Source organism: Cibotium barometz, chromosome 12 (assembly GCF_041138505.1).
Source record: "Cibotium barometz isolate CiBa-2024 chromosome 12, ASM4113850v1, whole genome shotgun sequence".
In the NCBI taxonomy this organism is placed as follows: Eukaryota; Viridiplantae; Streptophyta; class Polypodiopsida; order Cyatheales; family Cibotiaceae; genus Cibotium; species Cibotium barometz.
Window position 1 is genome coordinate 20079581 of NC_141057.1, and position 21240 is coordinate 20100820.

At 37.1% G+C, this 21240-nt stretch overlaps 1 protein-coding gene across 8 annotated transcripts in view; it reads right to left on the reverse strand.

Moving 5' to 3' along the window:
* Positions 1-17984, reverse strand: part of LOC147633152 (MADS-box transcription factor 23-like) — a 58865-nt gene extending 40881 nt beyond the window's left edge. For 6 of the 8 annotated variants that reach the window (XM_086806182.1, XM_086806180.1, XM_086806181.1 and 3 more), the window contains exon 1: positions 17349-17939. In XM_086806182.1, coding sequence (XP_086662308.1) covers positions 17349-17716 — 368 coding nt within the window. In that variant the 5' untranslated portion in view covers positions 17717-17939. Of the gene's footprint in view, positions 1-17348 lie in introns of all 8 variants that reach the window. The other 2 variants (XM_086806177.1, XM_086806183.1) reach the window with 1 other exon arrangement.
* Between the last annotated feature and the right edge of the window lie 3256 nt (positions 17985-21240).

Below are 21240 nucleotides of genomic sequence, written 5' to 3' on the forward strand. Positions count from 1 at the left end.
TTCTCATGAAGAAAGGTCTGTGGGGAGTTGCTAGTGGAAAGGAGAAAAAACCTACCACTAGAGATGGTGAGCAAGGATGGTTACCTAGGGATGAGAAAGCTTTTGCCATAATTGCATTAGGTCTAAGTGACAACTACATACATCATATCTCTAATGCAAACAACTCAACTGAAGCATGGGAAATCCTAGAGAAATTATTTGGGGCAAAAGAGAAGCATTCCAAGATAGGGCTGAAAATCCAATTCTTTAAACTTGAAAAGAAAGCTTCTGAGTCTTTACCTTCTCATCTTAATTATATGAAAAGCCTAATGTCACAACTTGCAACAATAGGAGCACCAATAGATGAGGAAGATACCATTGCAGTTTTATTGAAAAGCATGCCTTATGATGAATATGGACATTTAGTGTCAACTCTCATGAATCTTCCGGATCCTACTTTAGAAGCCATTGAAGCTGCACTCCTTGAGGAGTACAAGAAGAAGCAAGAGAATATAGGGATAATGGAAGGGGCATACTTCTCCAACAACAAGTCACACTTCAAGAAGAAGAACTTCATCGACACAAAAGGAAAGAAGAAGACTTGTGGATTCTGCGGCAAGGACAATCATATTGAAGAAAATTGTTTCTTCAAACAAAAGGCACAAAAGGCATTTCTTGCAAGTCAAGACAAAGAAGAGCTTCAAGAAGAGGCCTCCGAAGAGGCCAATTTTATCGAAGAAGAATGGGCCTTTTGAGTAAAATCAAGGGATAGCCCATACCATGTTTAAAAACCTCTCCATCCTAAACATAACTATCTCATTGTAAGCTTTACTATGGTATTCTAGCATCATCCATCATTGCTAGCATTGTAAACCTAACTGGAATAAGACCTACGGGCACCAGCATGGTCATCATAACTAGTTTTTGTATGTTGTAACTAGAACCTAGAATTACCATCATAAAGATAGCATTGTCATGGATTTGGTTGAAGGAGGGTTTGTTGGATATATCACCCAAATCCATTCAAAGGTTGAAAGGGGCTATATAACCTTGATTACTTTACTCAAGACACATCCTCAAATGGGCGCCTACTTCAAATATAGCCTAGAGGAAATCTTGCTCATTTATGGCATACCCACATGGGAGAGATGGCATACCCACATGGGGGAGATGGCATCTTATGCTTGTAAGACATCATAGGTGATGTCATGAGGTCATGTACTACTTGCCTATATAAGAGGCTCTTGCTAATGAAGAAAACAACTCGTGTGTTTCCATGATTATGCCTAAGCCATGTCTCATTAGTATCTCCTAATCCACTCTTAATCATGTTTCTAATCATGACCTAACCATGACTATAACCATGTTTGATCCTCCTTAGATTTGCTAATCCACTCTCAATACCAAGACCATTATCATTAAAACCAATAGAGTACTCGGACCATATAGAATGAGACATGGTAAAATATCATAAATGCCACCTGGATCCCAAGTATGCCTCATGTGGATAACCATACCAACATCACATGGAAGAATAAGACCATGGTCCCTCGAATGCAAAACATCATGTCCACACATAGCCGTACAATCCATGAGTGTCCATGTGAGCTTCAAAACTGCATCATCTATCCATAGGTGTCCTTTCGGATCATAAGACATGTCAACATGATGTGATCAAAATACAGTCCATCTAAACAAAATACTTCCACATGAGCATCCCAAATATCCACTAAAAATACATCCTTCATAAGTAATGATGTTTGGAAATCCCCATGTGGCTCCAAATCCAAATCTCCAAAATAGAAAGCTTCATGATCATGCAACGATGAATGAGAGTACATAGATGCTCCTTCCCATTGCTCTATGTAGAAGTTTATCCCCATGCCTAACCAATATGAGCATAAGTCCATAACATCAACAAAAGAGAAGCTTTCATATGACATAGCTCCCTTTATGTAATTGATTTCCAATCCATCATCTTTACAAGTGATGTAGGCATCAAAATAATCCCTGTCATAATCACTTGCCTCTTCCAACTTAGGAGTATATATATCTTCTAAAATGATAGGAAGCATCATTCATGCTTAAGATCCACGCATAAATCAACACCGCATGACATAGATGCATCCTTATTCTAAAAATATGCAAGAGAACACCATCCATAAAGTGAAAAAGAGTTTTCATTCTTGCATACAAGCTGTCCACAAGCATCCCAATTCATTAATCCATGTGGCCAAGTATCAAACTTGCTCATAGAGGAGGAAAGAACTCCATTATCTTCCCAACACAAGAGCTGTAAATTTTCAGCTTGCATAATAAGCATGCGATCAGCCATATCGGTCCACATAATATCACAAAAGGCTGTTTCCATGGTGCATGGAACTTCTCTTGGTACACATGGGAACTATCCAACCATGACATCATATCAAAATCGCCAAGATAATTAGTGATGAAACCACATGTACCGATCTGTCCAAAAATTACAACACACTCTTCTTTGACTTGGGACTTTACAACAGTAACCTTCAAAAGATCTTCAATGTCCATCTCCATGCAAAGCCCAAATGCGGGAGTAAATGGAAACCCTCTATTTTCCATTTTGCAATTCAATTCATGTATACCAAGGAAGGTATACACCAAGGAAAGTATTCCATCCCCTTCTTCTCCCAAGTTAAGCTGCACTTTCCTACATGGAAGTTCTATTATTTCCATTTGGCGTTGCAAACAAGAAGATTTCCCATCCTTCATAAATGAAGAAGAAAGATCAAAAGAAGCAACATACCTTAATGGTAATCTTCTTATACCCTCAAATGTTCCTTGGAACTCTTGATGAAGCCCTTGCATATCTTCATGCATCTTTTGTCACTCCTTGAGCATGCATATCCTTGCATTACAATTGCCTTGTGTCCAAACAAGATTGGTTGTAGAAACATGAGGGAATGAAAAAGTTGATGAAGTTGAAGTGTGCCAGGTTGAGGGGTAAAGGGTATGAAAGAGGAGAAGAAGTAGATGGAGAGGATAAAGGATTGGCCTCTTGTAGGTCCAAACGATAGAGAGAAGACTCTTCTTCAAAAGCGTATTCTTCCTCTTCTTGGCCATTGGTCTCCTCTTCAAAAGCATCCTCTTCTTCTTCATCTTCTGGTTTCCTCTTCAAAAGCATAACCACTTTGTGAAGACTCCTCATAGATATCATAATGTGCATACTCATAAGCATAAGGATGCACATGTTGTCCATAATACATGCCTTCACCTTGACAAGCATTCCTCTTCCTATATTGCTCATGAGTAACATTTCCATATTTGTCTTCATACCATACATGGCAAAATGCATCTTGAAAAACATGCTCTTCATCCATAAAAGAATCACAATCACTTGCATAGTGTTACACATACTCTTCTTCACATGTCGCTTGTTGAACATACTCTTCATCAAAGAAATCACCATAGGCGTCACTTTGCCTATCATTGCATGTATCTTGATTATCATTGCATGAAACATATCCCTCATTTGGTAAAGGATAACCACCATTGGATGAGATATAGCCATCATAATATCTATCATTAGGTGAAACATAACCGTATCCACCATTGGATGAAACATAACCATCAAAGCTACAACCATAGTTGCCCACATCATCATAGTAATCCCTTGGAAACGCCGCTTCATCCGGATCCAATTTCAATATTACATGACCTTCTTCATGTGATGGATCTTGATCACTTATGTATTCTTCAACACTACACGAAGCATCATTATCATATTCCCCATCATCACATGAATAGGCGTCTTCAATACTACAATCCGAATCCATGGTTCCAAGCTATAATTTTTCCTTAACACTCTGGAGACGCAAACGATATCCAATTTTTATGATTTTTGGCTCTATGGAACCAAGCTAAAGAGTACTAGATGTCTATGCACTTGGTATGGATAAATGAGATAGACTATATCTCTCTGTTTTAGAGTACTCATGGTTATAGGCTGAAATCGTATTTTGACCGTATCTTGAGCTAGAAAAATCGGAATTTAAAACTTTCTTGCTCAAATCAAAGCCCTTGATGTGTTCTACGAGCCTATATGATTAGATCATTGGGACCAAAAAGGCCATGTGACTGAATTAGGGTTTATCAGTCCTGGTAAAACCCTAATTTTTACCCTAAATGAATATCGGATTTCAAAGGTTAAGGGCTTTTTGGGTAGGTCTAAGGAATTACTAAGAGCTTGTGTAATCACCTTCAATTCAGTCTTAAAGGATTTCGATTGAATTAGGGTTTTGACAATTCTGTAAAATCTTGTCCAAGTGTCCTTCCTAGTGACCAATCGCTTCTTGCTTGCCCCAATTCACTTGTTCAAGCATCCAATACTCCATTGGCATCCAAAAGCTCATAGGATGTGCTCACCAATGCCCATAACTCCAACCATGCATAGGATTTTAAAATGTTTTTGGCATAATCTCCTTTGTATTAGGAGCCAAATCTCAATCTCATAAGCATGAAATTTCGAGCATCAATACTCATTGGCGTCTTGCATAAACGACATAACATCTTGCCCCAATGTTTGCCTCATCTAATAGGCGTCAAATCCATGCATAACCCAAGTGGATCACTGCAATACATGTACCAATGTCTTCGATGAAGCGCGTCAAAGCTCGCTAATCTCCTAGCCAAGCTCTTCCCACCCTTGTACCTAGTCCGATTCTAGGCACAAGTTGGGGCCATGTCTTTACCTCCAAGTACCTAATCCTCTACCGTACTGCTTTCCCACGGCAATCACAGCACGGTGGATTCAAGCCATGCTCCCCTCGGGCTTCTTCTCCCATGCCCGAGGTACCTCACAACATACTAGATGCTAGGAATGGAAAGTTGTGAGAACAATTGTGATGTGTTAGTGTACTTTTCTTGAATGTAAAAGCAAGGAAGATTACTTACAATCACATGGCATGACTCATGCCCTTTTTACAACTCATTCATTACAACTAAAGAGCATGGTCTCACGCTTTTCAATCAGATCCCAAGAATCTTCCCTCCATCCAACAAAACCACTCAACTCCAATCACCACAACAATAGCATGTGAGGGTAAGCAAGATCAATAGCTCAATCCACAATCTCATATGCATGCCCATACTCCATGTGACTCCTCGTAGCATTGAGATGGCTATAAGTAGCTCAATGGCATCCAATATCCTTTGCAATGGTCAAAGATATGAGAATATGTGTCATATCAATGCAAAATTGGTGCCAATAGCTCATTCATGGGTTCCATAACTCTTCCAATGCATAGAATCATATCCATTGCATTTATGTGCATGCATAATACCATTCATTTGATAAAGATTTCCTTCTCTAATGATCAATGGCATCCCAATGGAGAATGGTAAGCCATAGATTCATCATAAGGGCATGAATGCTTGCCTTGATCATCAAACTCAATGGCGTCCCAATGGAGAATGGTAAGCCATAGATTCATCATAAGGGCATGAATGCTTGCCTTGATCATCAAACTCTTCAAAAAGGCATCCCACATGTGGCTCAATGGCAAATGAAAGCAAATAGTTTGCTATGTACTCCCATTTTTGGCAGACAATACCAATGAGCTAATTAAGCATGTAGAAAACCCTAATTTCTATAATCTAGGACTTTCCACTCCCAAACTTGCCCTTGATTACAATGGAAGCTTTGATTCATGAAAAATGTTGAATATCCACTTTACAAAAGAGTGTTTAGAGCCACCATTGATTGATCTTGATGAAGAAAATTGCTTGAATGCCGCTATTTTTGAAGAATTTATTCTCTATTTTGAAAGATTTTCATAGCCAAGATTATCTTCAAGAATGTCCAAGTTCACTTCATATCCATCTCATCCCTGTGCACTTCTTCTCATCATCAACAAGAATGCCTGCCTGCATGCCTACGTGCTCACACGATTTCGTCCTTTTCTTCTCTGTTACGCTCTCAGCCGTCATCACTGTGTAGAGTGTCCATTTTCGCCTTCATAGCAAGATTGGACTAGAAGCTCACACATTCACAACACAATTGGACTGGAAGTGCGCTCTCAGCCGTCATCGTTGTGTAGAGTGACCATTTTCGCCTCACAGCAAGATTGGGCTGGAAGCTCACACATTCACAGCATCTCGTCAGAGTTCTACGCACGATGGACATGAACGACCACTTGGGAACTATTGAGTCTCCATCTCGTCAGATTTCTGCACACGATGACTGAAGATGGACAAGAAATAGCAGTAAGGAAGAGATGTGAAGAAGAAATGTTGATGAAGGAATGTTGATGAAGGAATGTTAATGAAGGAATGTTGACGAAGAGGGATCAAGAATTCCAAGAAATTATGGCTATGGTGAGAAGCAAGGCTTAATGTTTGAGATCTAGGGCTTGGCAAGAAGATGAGGAAAAGGAAAAGAAAATGTGTGAAAATTTTAAATTTTTTTCCATAATGTGGCATTCATTCTCATCCTCTCATCAAGCTCTATCAAAGCCCCAAGAAATTGAATAAAAACGGTGCAAGATTTAGGATCAATGGTGATGGAAAGATTGAGGAAGAAGCACAATTTCATAATCATCATTAAAAGAGTGATTAATTTAATTTTTTTATAATTTTGATCTACTCGTTTCAAAATTTGATCCAAGACTCCAAAATTTGATCCAAATTGAATAAATCTCCCCAAAATCACTTAAAAATCCAAGAAAGCAAGCCTCAACTCCACTATTTCCACAAGATTAATCAAAAATTAATCAAGATTAAGCCCAAAAACCTCAAGAAATCCAAAAATTTCACAAATCCATCAAGAAATACTAATCTCATGCACCAAAAACCTTGAAAGTGGATCAAAATCAAGGCTCTGATACCAAATGGAATGGATCTAGAGTTAAAGATGAAATTAAACGCATGAAAGATCTAGCATCCATTACACATGAAATTAGCATTTCCAAGCCTCACAGCCAAAGAGGAACAAGAGAGAGAATCCATATGTGTATGTAGCACAGAGAAAGATACACAATGACATAAGTGTATTAACCTCTCACCAAGAGCATGGATTGAAAGCTAGCCATGAGCCTTGACCATTGATGGCCATCTCCATAGTAGGAACCAAAGATACAATGGAATGTCCACGATTAGTAAAATGACAAAAGATCCTATCCATGAGCCCAAGGTCCTATTTATAGTGTTTTACCCATGGACCAATCTACATGTATGCTACAAGTTCATGACAACTTTTGAGAATTCCAAGCGAGAAAAATCCAAAATCGTAGCTACAAACAATAATGAAATATTCTAGAGTGGACTAGCTTCCTAGGAAATCTTAACCAATTATATCCACCGTCGAATGTTTTTATCCAATTGCTATGTACATGCAAAACAATATTTCACTATCAAGATGTTTTGATTATCTTGATTATATTGGTATGTTTTGATTTACAAGAGAGAATTTCTAAAATATATTATTACTCGAGTGGAAATAGTTTTATTTTGAAATAATTCCATCTAAAGTTAGTTGACTATTTTTTTAACCTCAAAATAATTCAAGTAAGTGTCTATAATATTATTTTTATATAATTTAAGTAAAGGTCTACAACATTATTGCCATATAGTATACACATTCAGATTCAAAATACAACCAAGTCATGTGATTAACTATTCAAAGTGTGTGATGTGGCCATGCACACAAGTGTAATTGTTTATTTGAAAACATGATTACTAATGTAAGGCGATACACATAATAAATGCATGATAATGAATTTTGGATCTAGTGATTTATCCTAAAAATACATATAATTAGGGATCTAAAGATTGAATTAAAATTTATCATATAAAAATAAGAAAAATACATGTAATTTAAAAAAATTTAAGTGGATGCTTTAAAGTAAATGATATCCCTAGTGGAGAGTATGTGTGAAGAAAGGAATATCCGTTTTTGCTTATTATGATATACTAATGTAATTTACCCTTGCTACATTGATTATCTTGCAATGATTTAGATTTATGAAGCTAGTTAGCAAGTATTAATACTGTGTGAAGATTAATAAAAATCTAAAATGAAACAAACAAAAATATTTTGGCAAGCACTCAAGACTGAATCTTAACTTAGTCTAGGTTACTATTTATGTGAACCATAGTAACTGTTAATACTATAACAAGCTAAGGAATCATAAACCATGATTAACAATAACAATCATAATGAGTATGATATACTATTATGTGGTTACTATACCTATATTAATAAAAGAGTTTTAGTACCTAAAATGTACATATAAATAGAAATAGGTTCATAAGCAAATTTATTAAGAAAACTTGCTTAATGTAAGAGATTGACAAACGATAATCTTACTACATGATTCCATGAACAATATAATGATTTGGTTGGACTCACTTGTGTGTTTACAAAGGTGTAAAACCTTTAGTAGTAGTAGTCTTTTGCAAGATCCTATGACTTGTTACATATAGATATTTGTATTCATTTGAATGTAGTCAGGATATTCTCATTTGAATGTAGTCAAAGTATAATCCTTTGAATATAGTCAAAGTATAATCATTATTTCATTGAAGTAAATCATACACAACTCATTTATGACATCATGCATTATAGGAATTTGATTAGAGTGTAAGACTTAAATTGAAATTTAACTTTTATAGGTAATATTGGTTAAATCTGTTTATTTAAATGTAGTCATTTAAATGTAGTCAAAAGTATACTCATTCTTCCATTGAAATCAATCATATACAATTACTTGTGAGTGAAGGAAACATGTGACATAATGCATTATAAGAATTTTCTTAGAGTGAAAGACTTGAATTGAGATCAAACCTTTCTAGGTAAGATTGATTAAATCAATTTATAAGACCCACTATACTACATATGACTGTATGATTAAACTAGACGATTCAAAAAGGATACCAATATTACATCCCAAAACTAAATAGAGTTAATAATTTACTAAAATAGGTTAGAAGTTGAACCAATGACATGATATCCCAAGTGGTAAAGGTATTTTCCTAGGATATGGTGAGCATTTGGACTAGTTTTGAAGTCAAATGTGGATAATCTTATGGATTCTATCACATTAAGAGTCAAGTTACTAATATGTATTCAATGTCTATTTTATAAAGGGTAGAGAGATAATTTAAGATATACGTGCATTTTCGACATAGAACAAGTGTGCGAAACATCCATTACTAATCTTATCCATTTGTATATAAGTTAACTTCTCTACTTTTTAATGAACCACACTATCTTACCTTAAATTATGAGCTAATTTCTTATATTTCCTCTCGCAAATACAAGAATCTAATGACCGAAGATGATTGTAGCATGCATGATTCTTTCTAGATTTCTAGATCATATTGAGTACTAGAATTATGAGAAAGAAAAAGATATCGGTATTATTTTGATCATAGAGTGTGTAAGAGAGAAAAGGAGAAAGTATAAGATTGGTAAGAGAGTGAGAACTCTCTTAATTTTATGGTTTAATACTATTTTTCGTATGGAGAGAGAGAGAGAGAGAGAGAGAGAGAGAGAGAGAGGATGTCTATGATGATAAGCTGCATGCTAATGATAATGATTGTAATGATGACAGATGCTAACGATGAAACAAAACTCCATTTCTTTAGAACGACTTTGTCCACGTAGGTCCTCTAGAGAGAGGAATCACATAAGAGAGGTCTGCCACTACTTCTAGGGTTTTGGAGAATCAATGAATGAGATCGTTGTTAAAAGACTAGGCAGTGTGGCTCCTACATGAGAGGGATTTCTCCCATTACGTCTACATGGAGCAAGCCTTCCATTGGTGGACACCTTGCTATATCAGGTGCCCTCTCCATTTCCCACCTCACCTGCAACCGACTACAGTCCATCGCCCCCCACTATCTCCCACTCTATTAGCAAACAAGGACAAGAAGAAAGAGCAACGTGGTGGTGGTGATCGAGAGAGACTAACACCTCTCAGTAGTGTGATGACCATAATGATGTAGAGGACAATGGTAGCCTGTAGTGCTAGCAATGCCCTCCATGGGCTCCTTAGAAAGCTTGGAGCAAGCTTGGATGATCTTCTCCCATCATCTAGCCCTCATCAAAGCAGCAAGATTAAGAAAATCTTGTCCGGTTGGAGAGCAACAGATTGTGAAGAGGAGCAACAATTTGACGCGCTCTCACACAGCTTTGCTAATTTATCTCCATTGAAACCGAAGAACCCCTCAGTATCTTCTCTGTCAATTCATTCATACCAGTCCTCGTTGGTCACTTAAACCACGAGTTTTACCCTGACATAATATTGTAACTAGCAACACGCACACTTACACACCTTTGCGATATGCTATCATCTCATGTGTGACTGTCGTACACTATGACGATGTGCCCTGCATTTATGCCCATCTCCTGACTATTGAGTACATTGATCTGGCTAAGTAGTCTCTTCAAGCCCTTTGAGAAGAGAGTTAAAGTCTCTCGTGTTCAATGATGTGAAGAAGCCTGATGGGTTTACTACACTCAGAGCTATGGCTTGCTAATTGTCAACGTAAATTTTTTAAAAAAAAGAAAAAAATGAATTGCATAATCCCAAAAGTATTTGAATAAATTCCAATAGAATGTGCAGATCACTACCCTTTGACATAGTTTGTCCTCATTACATGAGCATTTGATTTATTTCCATGGTGTAATAATTTCAAAAAAAAAACTACTATCCCCCTCATCTTACTGAGAATGTAATTATTTTTTATGTAGCCACGGCCAATGATGCACATGGGCTACTTCATGCTATCCCTCGTGTTAAGGATAATGATGATGTGTTCTTTAATGTAGATGTAGCCATGACCGATGATGCACATGGGCTACTCGATGATGACCCTCATGCCAATGAGGATGATACAACTATCATGATTTCTTACACACCTTGGAATAATGTCTTTCCATGCATGGAAAATACACATAATCAAGAGGTTTTCTTTTAAATTAACACCAAAGTTAAGATCAAGCAACCTTGTGTGTGAACAACAAGAACCTTGGCATTGCACCAAGCTCTACTTGTTGGGAGCACACTTGGTCTTGTGCTAGTGTGGTGCACTAGGTGCAAGAGCTTAGATCAAATAAAACACTAAAAATAGAAATAAAAAGAAGCACACATATGCCATATAACATGTTGGCTTTGATGGTCCACCTCATCTATGCCAATTGCATGGAGTACGTGAAAAGTATCCTTCACCGTCATGAGAAACTCAAGGTGGATGATCTAAGGAACTTGAATGGTAAGTACTTGGTAAACTTAAAATATGGTATCAATGAAAAAATGATAACAATATTGAAAGAATGAAGCATGAGAGGGTCAACGAGACGCTTAGCTGGGATACTACTGAGACGCCTATAAGTCCCAGCAGTGAGAAGGCATGAAGTCTAGAGGAATCCCAACGAGTTCTCGATCGTGTTGAGGAGACACTTAGTTAGAATACTACCGAGATGCCTATAAGACCTAGTGAGAAAACATGAGATCCAGAGGAAGCCCGACAAGCTACCAACCAAGGATCAAGGAGACGCTTAGCTAGGATACTACCAAGTCACTTGTAAGACCCACTGAGGACCGAAGAAAGCCTAGCGAGGTCTCGATGATGAAGGAGACGCTTAGCTGGGATACTACCAAGTCGCTTATAAGATCCACTGAGGACCAAAGAAAGCCTAGTAAGGTCTCGACTGATATTAATACTCAAAAAACAAGACATGAGAGCTAGAGAAAGAATCTTATCCTGAGGATACTATCGAGTCGCCTCCTGTAAGACCTAGTGAGAAGACATGAGAACCGAAGAAAGCCCAACTAAAGATCCCTACTACTGAGTGGCTTATAAGTCTCAGATAAAGAGGCATGAAAGTGGAAGAGAAAAGCTCAATGAGATACCTGACGAGACGTTTGTAAGACCTAGTGAGAAGACATGAGGTACGAGTAAAAGTTCATTGAGATCCCTACCGAGTTTCCTGTAAGGAAAAGGAACCAAAAAAAAAACTAAAATGGAAATATTAAAAGCATAAGAAAATGATGTATTTATACAATGCAATTACTTATTGGATGTTGTAAATTCAAGACCTAAGGGAGGGCTCACTTTGTGGACTTTCGAAGAGATAAAGCTAACTTCTTGGATACATGGAGCAAAATAAGGTGGCTACATCGACACAAATGTTAGCACACTTGAGTGTCCATGGACGAGATTGTTCATCACTATATACTTGTGAACTCTTCATCAGATTGGTAAAAATCATCACTCTCACTAGGAAAAGCTTCTCTAAGGTTCTATTGAATGGAAGAGTGGTTGGAGGTTTTCCCATTAATAGATTTGTTAGGCAAGTTTGTCCCTTGGTCCCTCTTCTGTTTGCTGTTGCTTCAAACCCGTTAATTGTTGCCCTAGAAGATGCATGCTCATGAGGTATTGTTACTGGCTTAAAACCGAGATACAGTGAGTAGTTAATAATCCAATGTTTTGCTAATGACTCTTTACTATTTCTAAAAGCTGACAATGAGAACTTGAGATAAGCTTTAGGCGTTATTCAAGATTTTATAGAGGCATCTGGCTCCAGATGTAATTTACAACAATCTAGGATCATCAGTCTGGCTGAAGATAATGCTTTTGACTTGCAAAGATGGGGTTGTGACTCATGAGGTTGTTAAAAGAGGATAGATTGTAAGACACCGGGGGGTTTCAATTAGGGTTGATGTCACAAATAAACAACTGGTTAATTGGGCCTTGGATAGATTCTTAATAAAAATGAAAAAGTGGGAAGGAGTCAGAATGCCTTCCATGACAGAGTAGTGATTTGCAATACAATGTTGAATGCCTGTGTAATGTTTTTATGCCCAGTGTTAGAATTTGGAAAAAGTCACTAAAAAAGGATCCTGAGCTCTATAAGAGACTTTCTGTGGAGAAATGACAATGGTAATTTTAAAGCTTGAGCTTGGTTAGTTTGGGATAAATTAGACATGCCAAGTAGTGAAGGGGGCATGAGTGAAGGGGGGATGGGCATTATGAACTTACCTACTTTGACCATGGCAAGGATGACTCAACTTCTTTCAAAATGTCTTATTCAGATTGAAACATGAATTATCATGACAAGAGAACTGGTAGACGCTTCCTTGGTCTTACATAAAGGCAGCTGGCTAGATATGAGTTGGAAAGATAAATTGTTCTCTTATACCCCTTTAATGGTTACAACTTCTTCCCTGTGTAAGAGGATGTGTAGTAACTGGAAAGAGATTTTGAGGCTAATGAATTAGGATGGAAAATATAGGGCATAAAGAAACTCATTACTCACTTTGAGCTTAAGGTTGTTTCATAGGTTTCACCCACCATTGGGACTTCTAGATACTCTCTCTGCTAAGAGGTTGAATAATTGGGGATTGAGAAAACTAGTTGATTGTTGGGATGTGACTAAAGTGTGCTAGAAAGAGTTAGAACAATTGCAACAAGAATATGCCTTATCTACAAGAGAAAGAGACTTAATGGAACAAGTGTTGACTCTGATTCAAGAGGGTTGGGTCTCTACTGCTTTTGATGAGTTCTATTGGATCAAAGATTGGGCTTGGATTAATAGGATTAAATTGGTGAATGTCTCAACTAGAGTCCTTTATGGAATGCTTAACGAGAGAGGATTGGAATGTGGAATATTGCAATAGAATATGGAAAGTAAGTTGGAGCTCTGACTGCTAGAAAAGGAGGTGGAAACAACTGTGGGAGAGTCAAATTCGTGTTAAATTCTAGGTGTTTTTATGGAGAGTTTACATATGGGCTCTACCTATTGAAGTAAAGCTAACACAGAAGAACATAACTAGTGGTTGTTGTCCTAGATGTGAATCTGCTTTAGACGATGGTACGCATGCTTTTTGGAGTTACCCAACCATCAAAGGTGAATGGAAAAAATTAATGAAATGGGTACAACATGGATTGGAAATTCAAACACAATGGGGAGATTGGCTACTAGGTAAATGGTTTGTTGTTGATGAGGGAATAGGAGTTCTTTTTAACATCATCAGGACCTCCTACCCGTGGGAAATATGAACTTCTAAGAATTGTGTGGTGTTTCAAAAAATATTGGATGTTACAGGTCTAATATATAAATGTATATATATGTATGTGTAGATATGTAATTTGTGTAAACAACATAAAAATTGATGGTCTTGAACTGCTGATTTAGAGAGTTCAAAGTGGCATGAAGTGACTGCTGATCTGCCAAGGAAACCCTTTAGCATACTAGGAAAACCTAGCCTGGAGGTATTATGATTGCAATTATCATTGGATGTGAAGCCTAAACAGTTGAGGTTTGGTCTCCCAAGACTAGAAGATGGTACTTGAAAGAGAAGCATATGAAATACACTATTGTGGCTTTTATAGAAAATCCAATAGAGACTAGACCCACTATAAAGATTTGGTCAGGCAAAGGAGATGTGTTGGAAAAGAAGACTCCAAGAGGATGCACCACAAAGGCTTTAATGGAGGCTTGTGTTTTGCTAGATTATAAAATATCTTGGGAGAAATCTTCTTTTGTAAATAAAGATGAGACATGGAATTTGTTATGCAAGTTGCTAAACAATCAAGAATAGAGATGTGGAAACTAGAAATAAATAGATGGCATCATGGATTTATTTTAATGTAATTGTCTTGTGATATATATATATATATATATATATATATATATATATATATATATATATATATATATATATATATATATATATATTTGGTCCCCAAAAAAGAAAAAGAAATGAAGCCATGGAAATGAGTGGAGATTATATACTAAGATAGAAGAACTTTGAGTGAGTAGGAGTAATTCAAAAAGGAGATAAATTTTATTAGAGCCAATGGGAGAGAAAACCCTCCCATTGTGTATACCTTGAGTGCAAGGAACAAACCTAAACATTACAAAGCACTAAGCATCGGAAGTTGAGAGAAGTTATGTGAGACCGAATGGGAGAGAAACCCCACCCATTGTATATAGCTTAAGTGAAAGGAAAAAATCTAAACATAAGGAACCACTTACATAGCAAAAGAAATAATAAAAGGAATAGATTCATAATCTATAGAAGAAGACAATGACACGTGGCACTAGCACATGCATTCACATGAGCCAATGACACATGGCACACACTCGACTATAACTTAGATCAATCCATCCTTGAATATCTTGAAGTGAGCAATGAGTACTAGTTTTAGAGTTCTCCTATGGTGAGAAACACTTGTATTAAGAATGAGAAGAGAGTGAATCAGTAAAAGAAGGAGTAGCTAGCATTGAGATGTTATCCCCACACAAAATAACTTGGCGTTAGCGTGACATATACATGATAGCTAAATTATGCAAGAATGGACCATCCTAGTATCCACCAATGAAGCCCACTTATAACAATGAATCCCAAAAAATTGTGCACCCTTAGAAACTAGGTTAATGATGTAATAAATCTCTTTGATATTTTTTTTCGTTAATCACAATAAATTAATAACTTCTACAAAAACTCGATAAGAAAGAAGATATGTGATGTCGTAGGCAATCTATAGAGAATTAATCACAATAAATTACTAACTTCTTTTACAAAAGAGGTTATATGTTTAATCACAATAAATTATTAACTTCTTTTATAAAAACTTGATAAGAAAGAAGACATGTGATGTCGTAGACGATCTATAGAGAAGCTTTCAAGAGAAGTAATATTCATTTCTATGAATTGAGATTCAAAAAGGTTTAGTTTATCATGATTTGATTTCTTAATACAAAGAAGTAAATAATGATATAGAAAGACGCCATAGAGCTACAAAGGTTATGGAGACCCATAATGCATTTGATGAGGACATAGCAATGGAAGTAATCCTTATATCAATTGAAATGGCCATAAATGAGGACAAACAATAATGAAAGTGACTTGAGTAAACACTATTTTCCACTTCCACATATGAAACATAACCTTACAAACGCCATTTCTTTTTTATTCCCAAAGATTAAATTAGTGCAAAATTAGCACAAAGGAGATCTTCAAACAATGAAAACCAAATTGATCAAGAGATTTTTAGATAAACACAATAAAGATTATTTTAAAGATGTGTTTTGTTTATCCGTGGATGCTATTAAGACTCAAGGAAGCTAGAACGAGAAATAAATGTTAAAAAGAAAACATATATGTGGATTTCGAGGTTTCTCCAACATATATAAATACCCTTTATGTACAATCTTTCTCATTTTATGGCTTGGATAGCCTTAATGTTATAATCTCTTGAAGTTTTAGTCTTTAGTAGTCGACTAGGTTAATTGGATCAACGCATAGAGACTAGTTAGCTTTGGCTAGAAGCTATTATAATACTCTATAACTTCAAGTCTAAGACTTATAACTTGATATTGACATTTAATGCTCCTATTTATTTGATAACCCTTTGGCTACTTTGGTGTCCTTGCCAAGTAGACATGCCCTTCTATTCTAAAATTTAAGAGCCATTGGTATAAATAATGGTCTCATAAAGGTGAAGCATTCATGAGCTTTGCATGGCCATTATTCTATAATTTAACTTTCTGAACAAGGATGTGTAGCACACCTCCTTGATGGTAATGCATCTCTTCTTTGCTCCTTTGCATACTCTTTGGTCTTGCACCATCAATGTAGTACACAACTTATAATAACATGTTTTGCCAAGACGTTTCTAACTATACTATTAACGATTTTTTTCAACATTTATCGCCATGCCTTTAGATAAATAGGAAGATACCTATCTACATGGATAATGATAAAGAGGTCTTTAGAACCAACTCTAGAGTTGGGCCTATAGAGCTAGGCCTCTAGATAAATAGGGAGATACTCCAATGGAAGATCCTTACATGGGTAAGGACAATGACTACAACGAAGAAGGTGAAAAAATTGGCCTAATTTTTAATGATTTTGTGAAGGTAAGGTTTCAAATTGTGATCATCCTTACAAGAAGAATGAGTTTTCCTTGCTCACGCTCTTCAAATGAAAAGCCATCTTAATGTAGCTAGCTAATGATTAGTTTGTTTTCCTTGCCACCCTCTTTCAAATGAAAATCCCTCTTGATCTTCCTCCTTTGAGGGTTGGTGGAGTTGGTATCATTACCGTATACATAAACACGCATGTATGTATATATGCATGTATGTGCGTACATAAGTATGTAAGTGTATGTATAGGCACAAATTTAGATATATAAAATATAAAAACACATATATATTGAACGCAAAAAGAAAACTCTTAAAAAGTGGAAAACCTTGATCTGGAAATTGGGGAATTATTTATAAAGAAAAAATAAGAAATTTGAAGGTTTTTGTTCTGGGTGGTCGTCCCACCAGGGCCTTGTTGAATATATGAGAAGTTTGCTTCAATTTGTAGGAATCGTACCTGTAGCTTGCGAACTCGAAGAGTTTGCCGGTGGTGGAGAAGATGATGAGGCCGATTTCCGCATCGCAAAGAACAGAGAGCTCGTAGGCTTTCTTGAGGAGCCCATTCCGACGCTTGCAGAAGGTGACCTGGCGGCTGGTGGTGTTCTGGATTCGTCTGATCTGGATCTTGCCACGAGGGACACCAGCGGGAGGGGCAGGGACATCGACAATCTTACGGAGCGAGGGCTGCTGCAGCAGGTCCAGGCAACCGTCGTGGTCGTGGTCGTGGTCGTGGTCGTGGGGTGTGGTCTCCGCGTGACCGCTCTCTTGTGCAGCTTGCTCTGCTTGGGCATCTTCAGCTGGAGCGTGAACAATTGCGCCGGCCATTCTTTGTAAGTTATGATGGGAGAAATTATATCCAAAGGAAGGCTCACAGGCTCAGCCGGCCTGTCTACCTCCACCAGAAGAAACCTCACAACAACAAGCCAGGTCGAACAACGATCAGACGACTAATTACAAGGCCCGCCAAAAATACTCCTCAAGGACCGCGTTAACTTTTTTTTTAATTATAACAAATTAACTTGGAAATTGCATCCACCATCCCATTTCTCAATTGAAATTCTTTGTATAATCGTCCTACGCCATGTGGGCGCAGTACTGCATCCAAACGAAACCTGAAGCCTTTTTTTTTCCCTTTTTTTTTTGGCTTTTTCCACCCCCTTCACTTTCCACCCACAGTACCACCATTCATATCTCTCGTACCCCCTTTTTCAATATCTTTTACACGCTAGAGGACCACACCGCGTGCCTCCATTATCAACAATTCAACATCCGTAGTGCACAATTAGAAAAAAAAGGGATTACTTCATTCTCTCCAAGAAAAAAAAAACCAAGACAAGACAGACTTATTGTCCTTAATTGTTTGTAAGGCTCATTAATAGGTTCACCTCCCTTTTCCCTTTTGCCCTTCTTGTCGTGAGCATAGTTGCTTTTTGATGAGCGTGTTATGCCCGTTTTTCCAGCATTTTTGCCTTAAAATATTTTGTTTTTTTAAGTGCCTATCAAAAATTACACTAAAATACCCAAAAAAAAAAAGCTTGCCATATTTCATCGGTTTTGAAGGGCAAGGGTACCCATAAAAAAATCAAGCCTAGTTGTGAGATCTACAAGATGCTTACATGCCTTTATGTGTCACCTTCCAACGAGTAAAAAGATCATCAATTTTTGAAATGTTATAAAGTAAAAACATTACATATCACCTCCTTACTTGAAGGGAAAGAGTGTCCATCAAAAGGAAACCATGTGGTCCATCAAAGGACTCTAATTGATGCATGTGTCCTAGTTAAAGCTACTTGTGAATGCAAAAAGAGTATCCTCTTTCTCATTACAAAGTAGTATACATTCTACAATTACAAGACTTCAAACGAATCAACCTACAACAAAGTCATAGATTGTGAAAATCTAGTCTTTGAGATATCATAAACTCACTTATGAGGGATTGATGATGTGGTTGGCATTCATGAAAAAATTCTAAAGTTTTCATAATCAAAAGGAAAATCTTGACGAAATGCCTCACTAAAACACAATTATTTCTAATAGCCTAGTCACAATGGTAGAATATTCCTTGGTCCTCATGATTCATTACATAGAAGTTGACCATCTTAAGGAATGCATCAACATTGTCTCAAAAAAGCATGGCCATACTTTGTGTTGAGATATCTAAGGTCTACTAACAACATGGAGTCTTAATTGCATGATCATTTTTAGTGCTTCTTTAAATTACACGAAATCATGCTTAGTATGATGTCTTACCTTGGATTATCTTGAACCATTATTAACTCATTCATTGTGGGAAATACACCCACGATCCATACCAATGGTCTAAAGTTATTTGGGACACTTACCATCGTGGCTTTATTCAATTTGAAAGAGCCTCATATTTACCTAGAACCACCTATGTTGACTCTTGATGAGAGAATCAAAGGGAACCACTACAGGGAATGTAGGAGTTGGTTGAGGAGCTAGCTAACATCATACATGACAAATTTGATACTTTGTACTCAACCTATTTATGAGGACTTCTCTCATGAATTAAACATGATTGCTTTCTCTCTATGATGATGTGATTATTTGCAATTATGCTAAACTACTTGCTATCATGTGTGATTAACTTAATCCTCTAGGTTTAGCACTTATACCATTCTTCATGAGTTTCATCGTCACCTATGGCCTCCATGATACTAAAAGAGTCTTAAAGCCTAGGGTCACTACTACAAAGACGAAGTGCGCTTTGATTTTCTTTTAAAAATTTAAAAGTTAATAATGAGGCATAGTGTCACTCAGTTTTGACGCAAATTTATCGACACATAGCGTCAATTGAAGCGTCGCAACTCACATTCATTTATGGACTTAGTTTTTGGTTGAGGCATTTTTCTTTTCAAATTTTTTGGGTTACCCTAATATGTTGCATCAATTTGATTTCCCATTTACAATGTTATCTTCCCTTGTTGCCCCCGCATTCCTGTCATCCCTCTATGCTCCCATCCCTTGCTTTCATCAAAACTGGGCTCGGCAACCATCCAATTCGCCTACTACCACAAGCTCACACAAGAACTCACCAAGTAAAAGCCCATATACAATTAAAGAACTGGTAGAGTATGAGGCTTAAAGGGCTATCAACGTCTTGAACCTAGGATTGTAGAATTCGACACCATGTTTTTGAGCTGAGAATTACCTAAGTTAGTATGTTTCTCTTTTTTCTACTCTATCCTATCTCCACCTAGATGCTTGATGTGCACAGTGCTATGAAGAAGCCGTGTGGTTTCTGAGATTGTGGGTAATTTGTCTTGTGCAGAGGGAAGCAATTGAAGGTCTAATTCAATAACTTCCTAAGTGTTGTCTTCAGGCAGTACCTACAAAATGCTGTGAATGCTCGATTTGCTTGAAAGAGTTCTATGCTAGAAGCGACATAGCCATCTTTGTCTTCTTATCTCTTTCCAATGAAAGAAGCTCTGGATTTATGAACTCTTGTTGCATTAGCCTCCTACAGAAACTAATATTTCTCTCCCATGTGTGCATGCAAGTACTCACACCCGTTGTCCCCTTACATTAACATTGCTTTTTCCAGGTCCATGGGCTGCCCTGTGCCCATAATTTCCATGTTGTCTGCATTGATGAGTGGCTATGACTCAACATCAAATCCCCACACCGTCATTGTTCCATTTCCCCTAATCTTAACCTATCTACTCTTGGGGGTGACAAAGACCTTCTTGCCCTCTATTTTAGCTCGTGCTATCCTGGCCACTTCTTACCTCTCATGAAGGCCCATCTTGCATGGCTTGAAGATTCACCTTGCTACCCATAAAGTGAGAGTATCTTCTTCACATATTTCTCCAAGTTTGTTCACTTGTTTACATTATTGTTTATCAATTAGCTAAAACTCCTCAATTTTCTTGATTTTTTCCTCCTTATACTCTCAACTTGCTCTAGATTAAACATAACCTTGCCCCATAATGCTCAAGAAGAGAAGAGCCATGAAGTAAAAAACCTTAAAGCTAGGTTCAAGGAGATAACATTAAGAACCATAGTTGTAGCAATGTTAATAATGGGCTATAGATAAAGAAAAAGAAAGTTCCAACACCCATATCAAAAGGGAAAAATTGACGCTTAAGCCTACTATTTGCTGTGAGAGCATGCTACAATGCACCAAGAAGATCAACAACTTGCTAAGTTCTAATCATCAAGAGAGGATGACAGAGAGGAAAAGAAGCTCCATTCTTGCTAAAAGAGAGTATTATATTATATGAATTTCATCATTTCTATCATCAGTTATATGTATATCATTTCATCTAGAAGATATATGTTCTTGTTTGAATGCATTGTGCCTACTTCATCTTTTTGTTCTTACCATT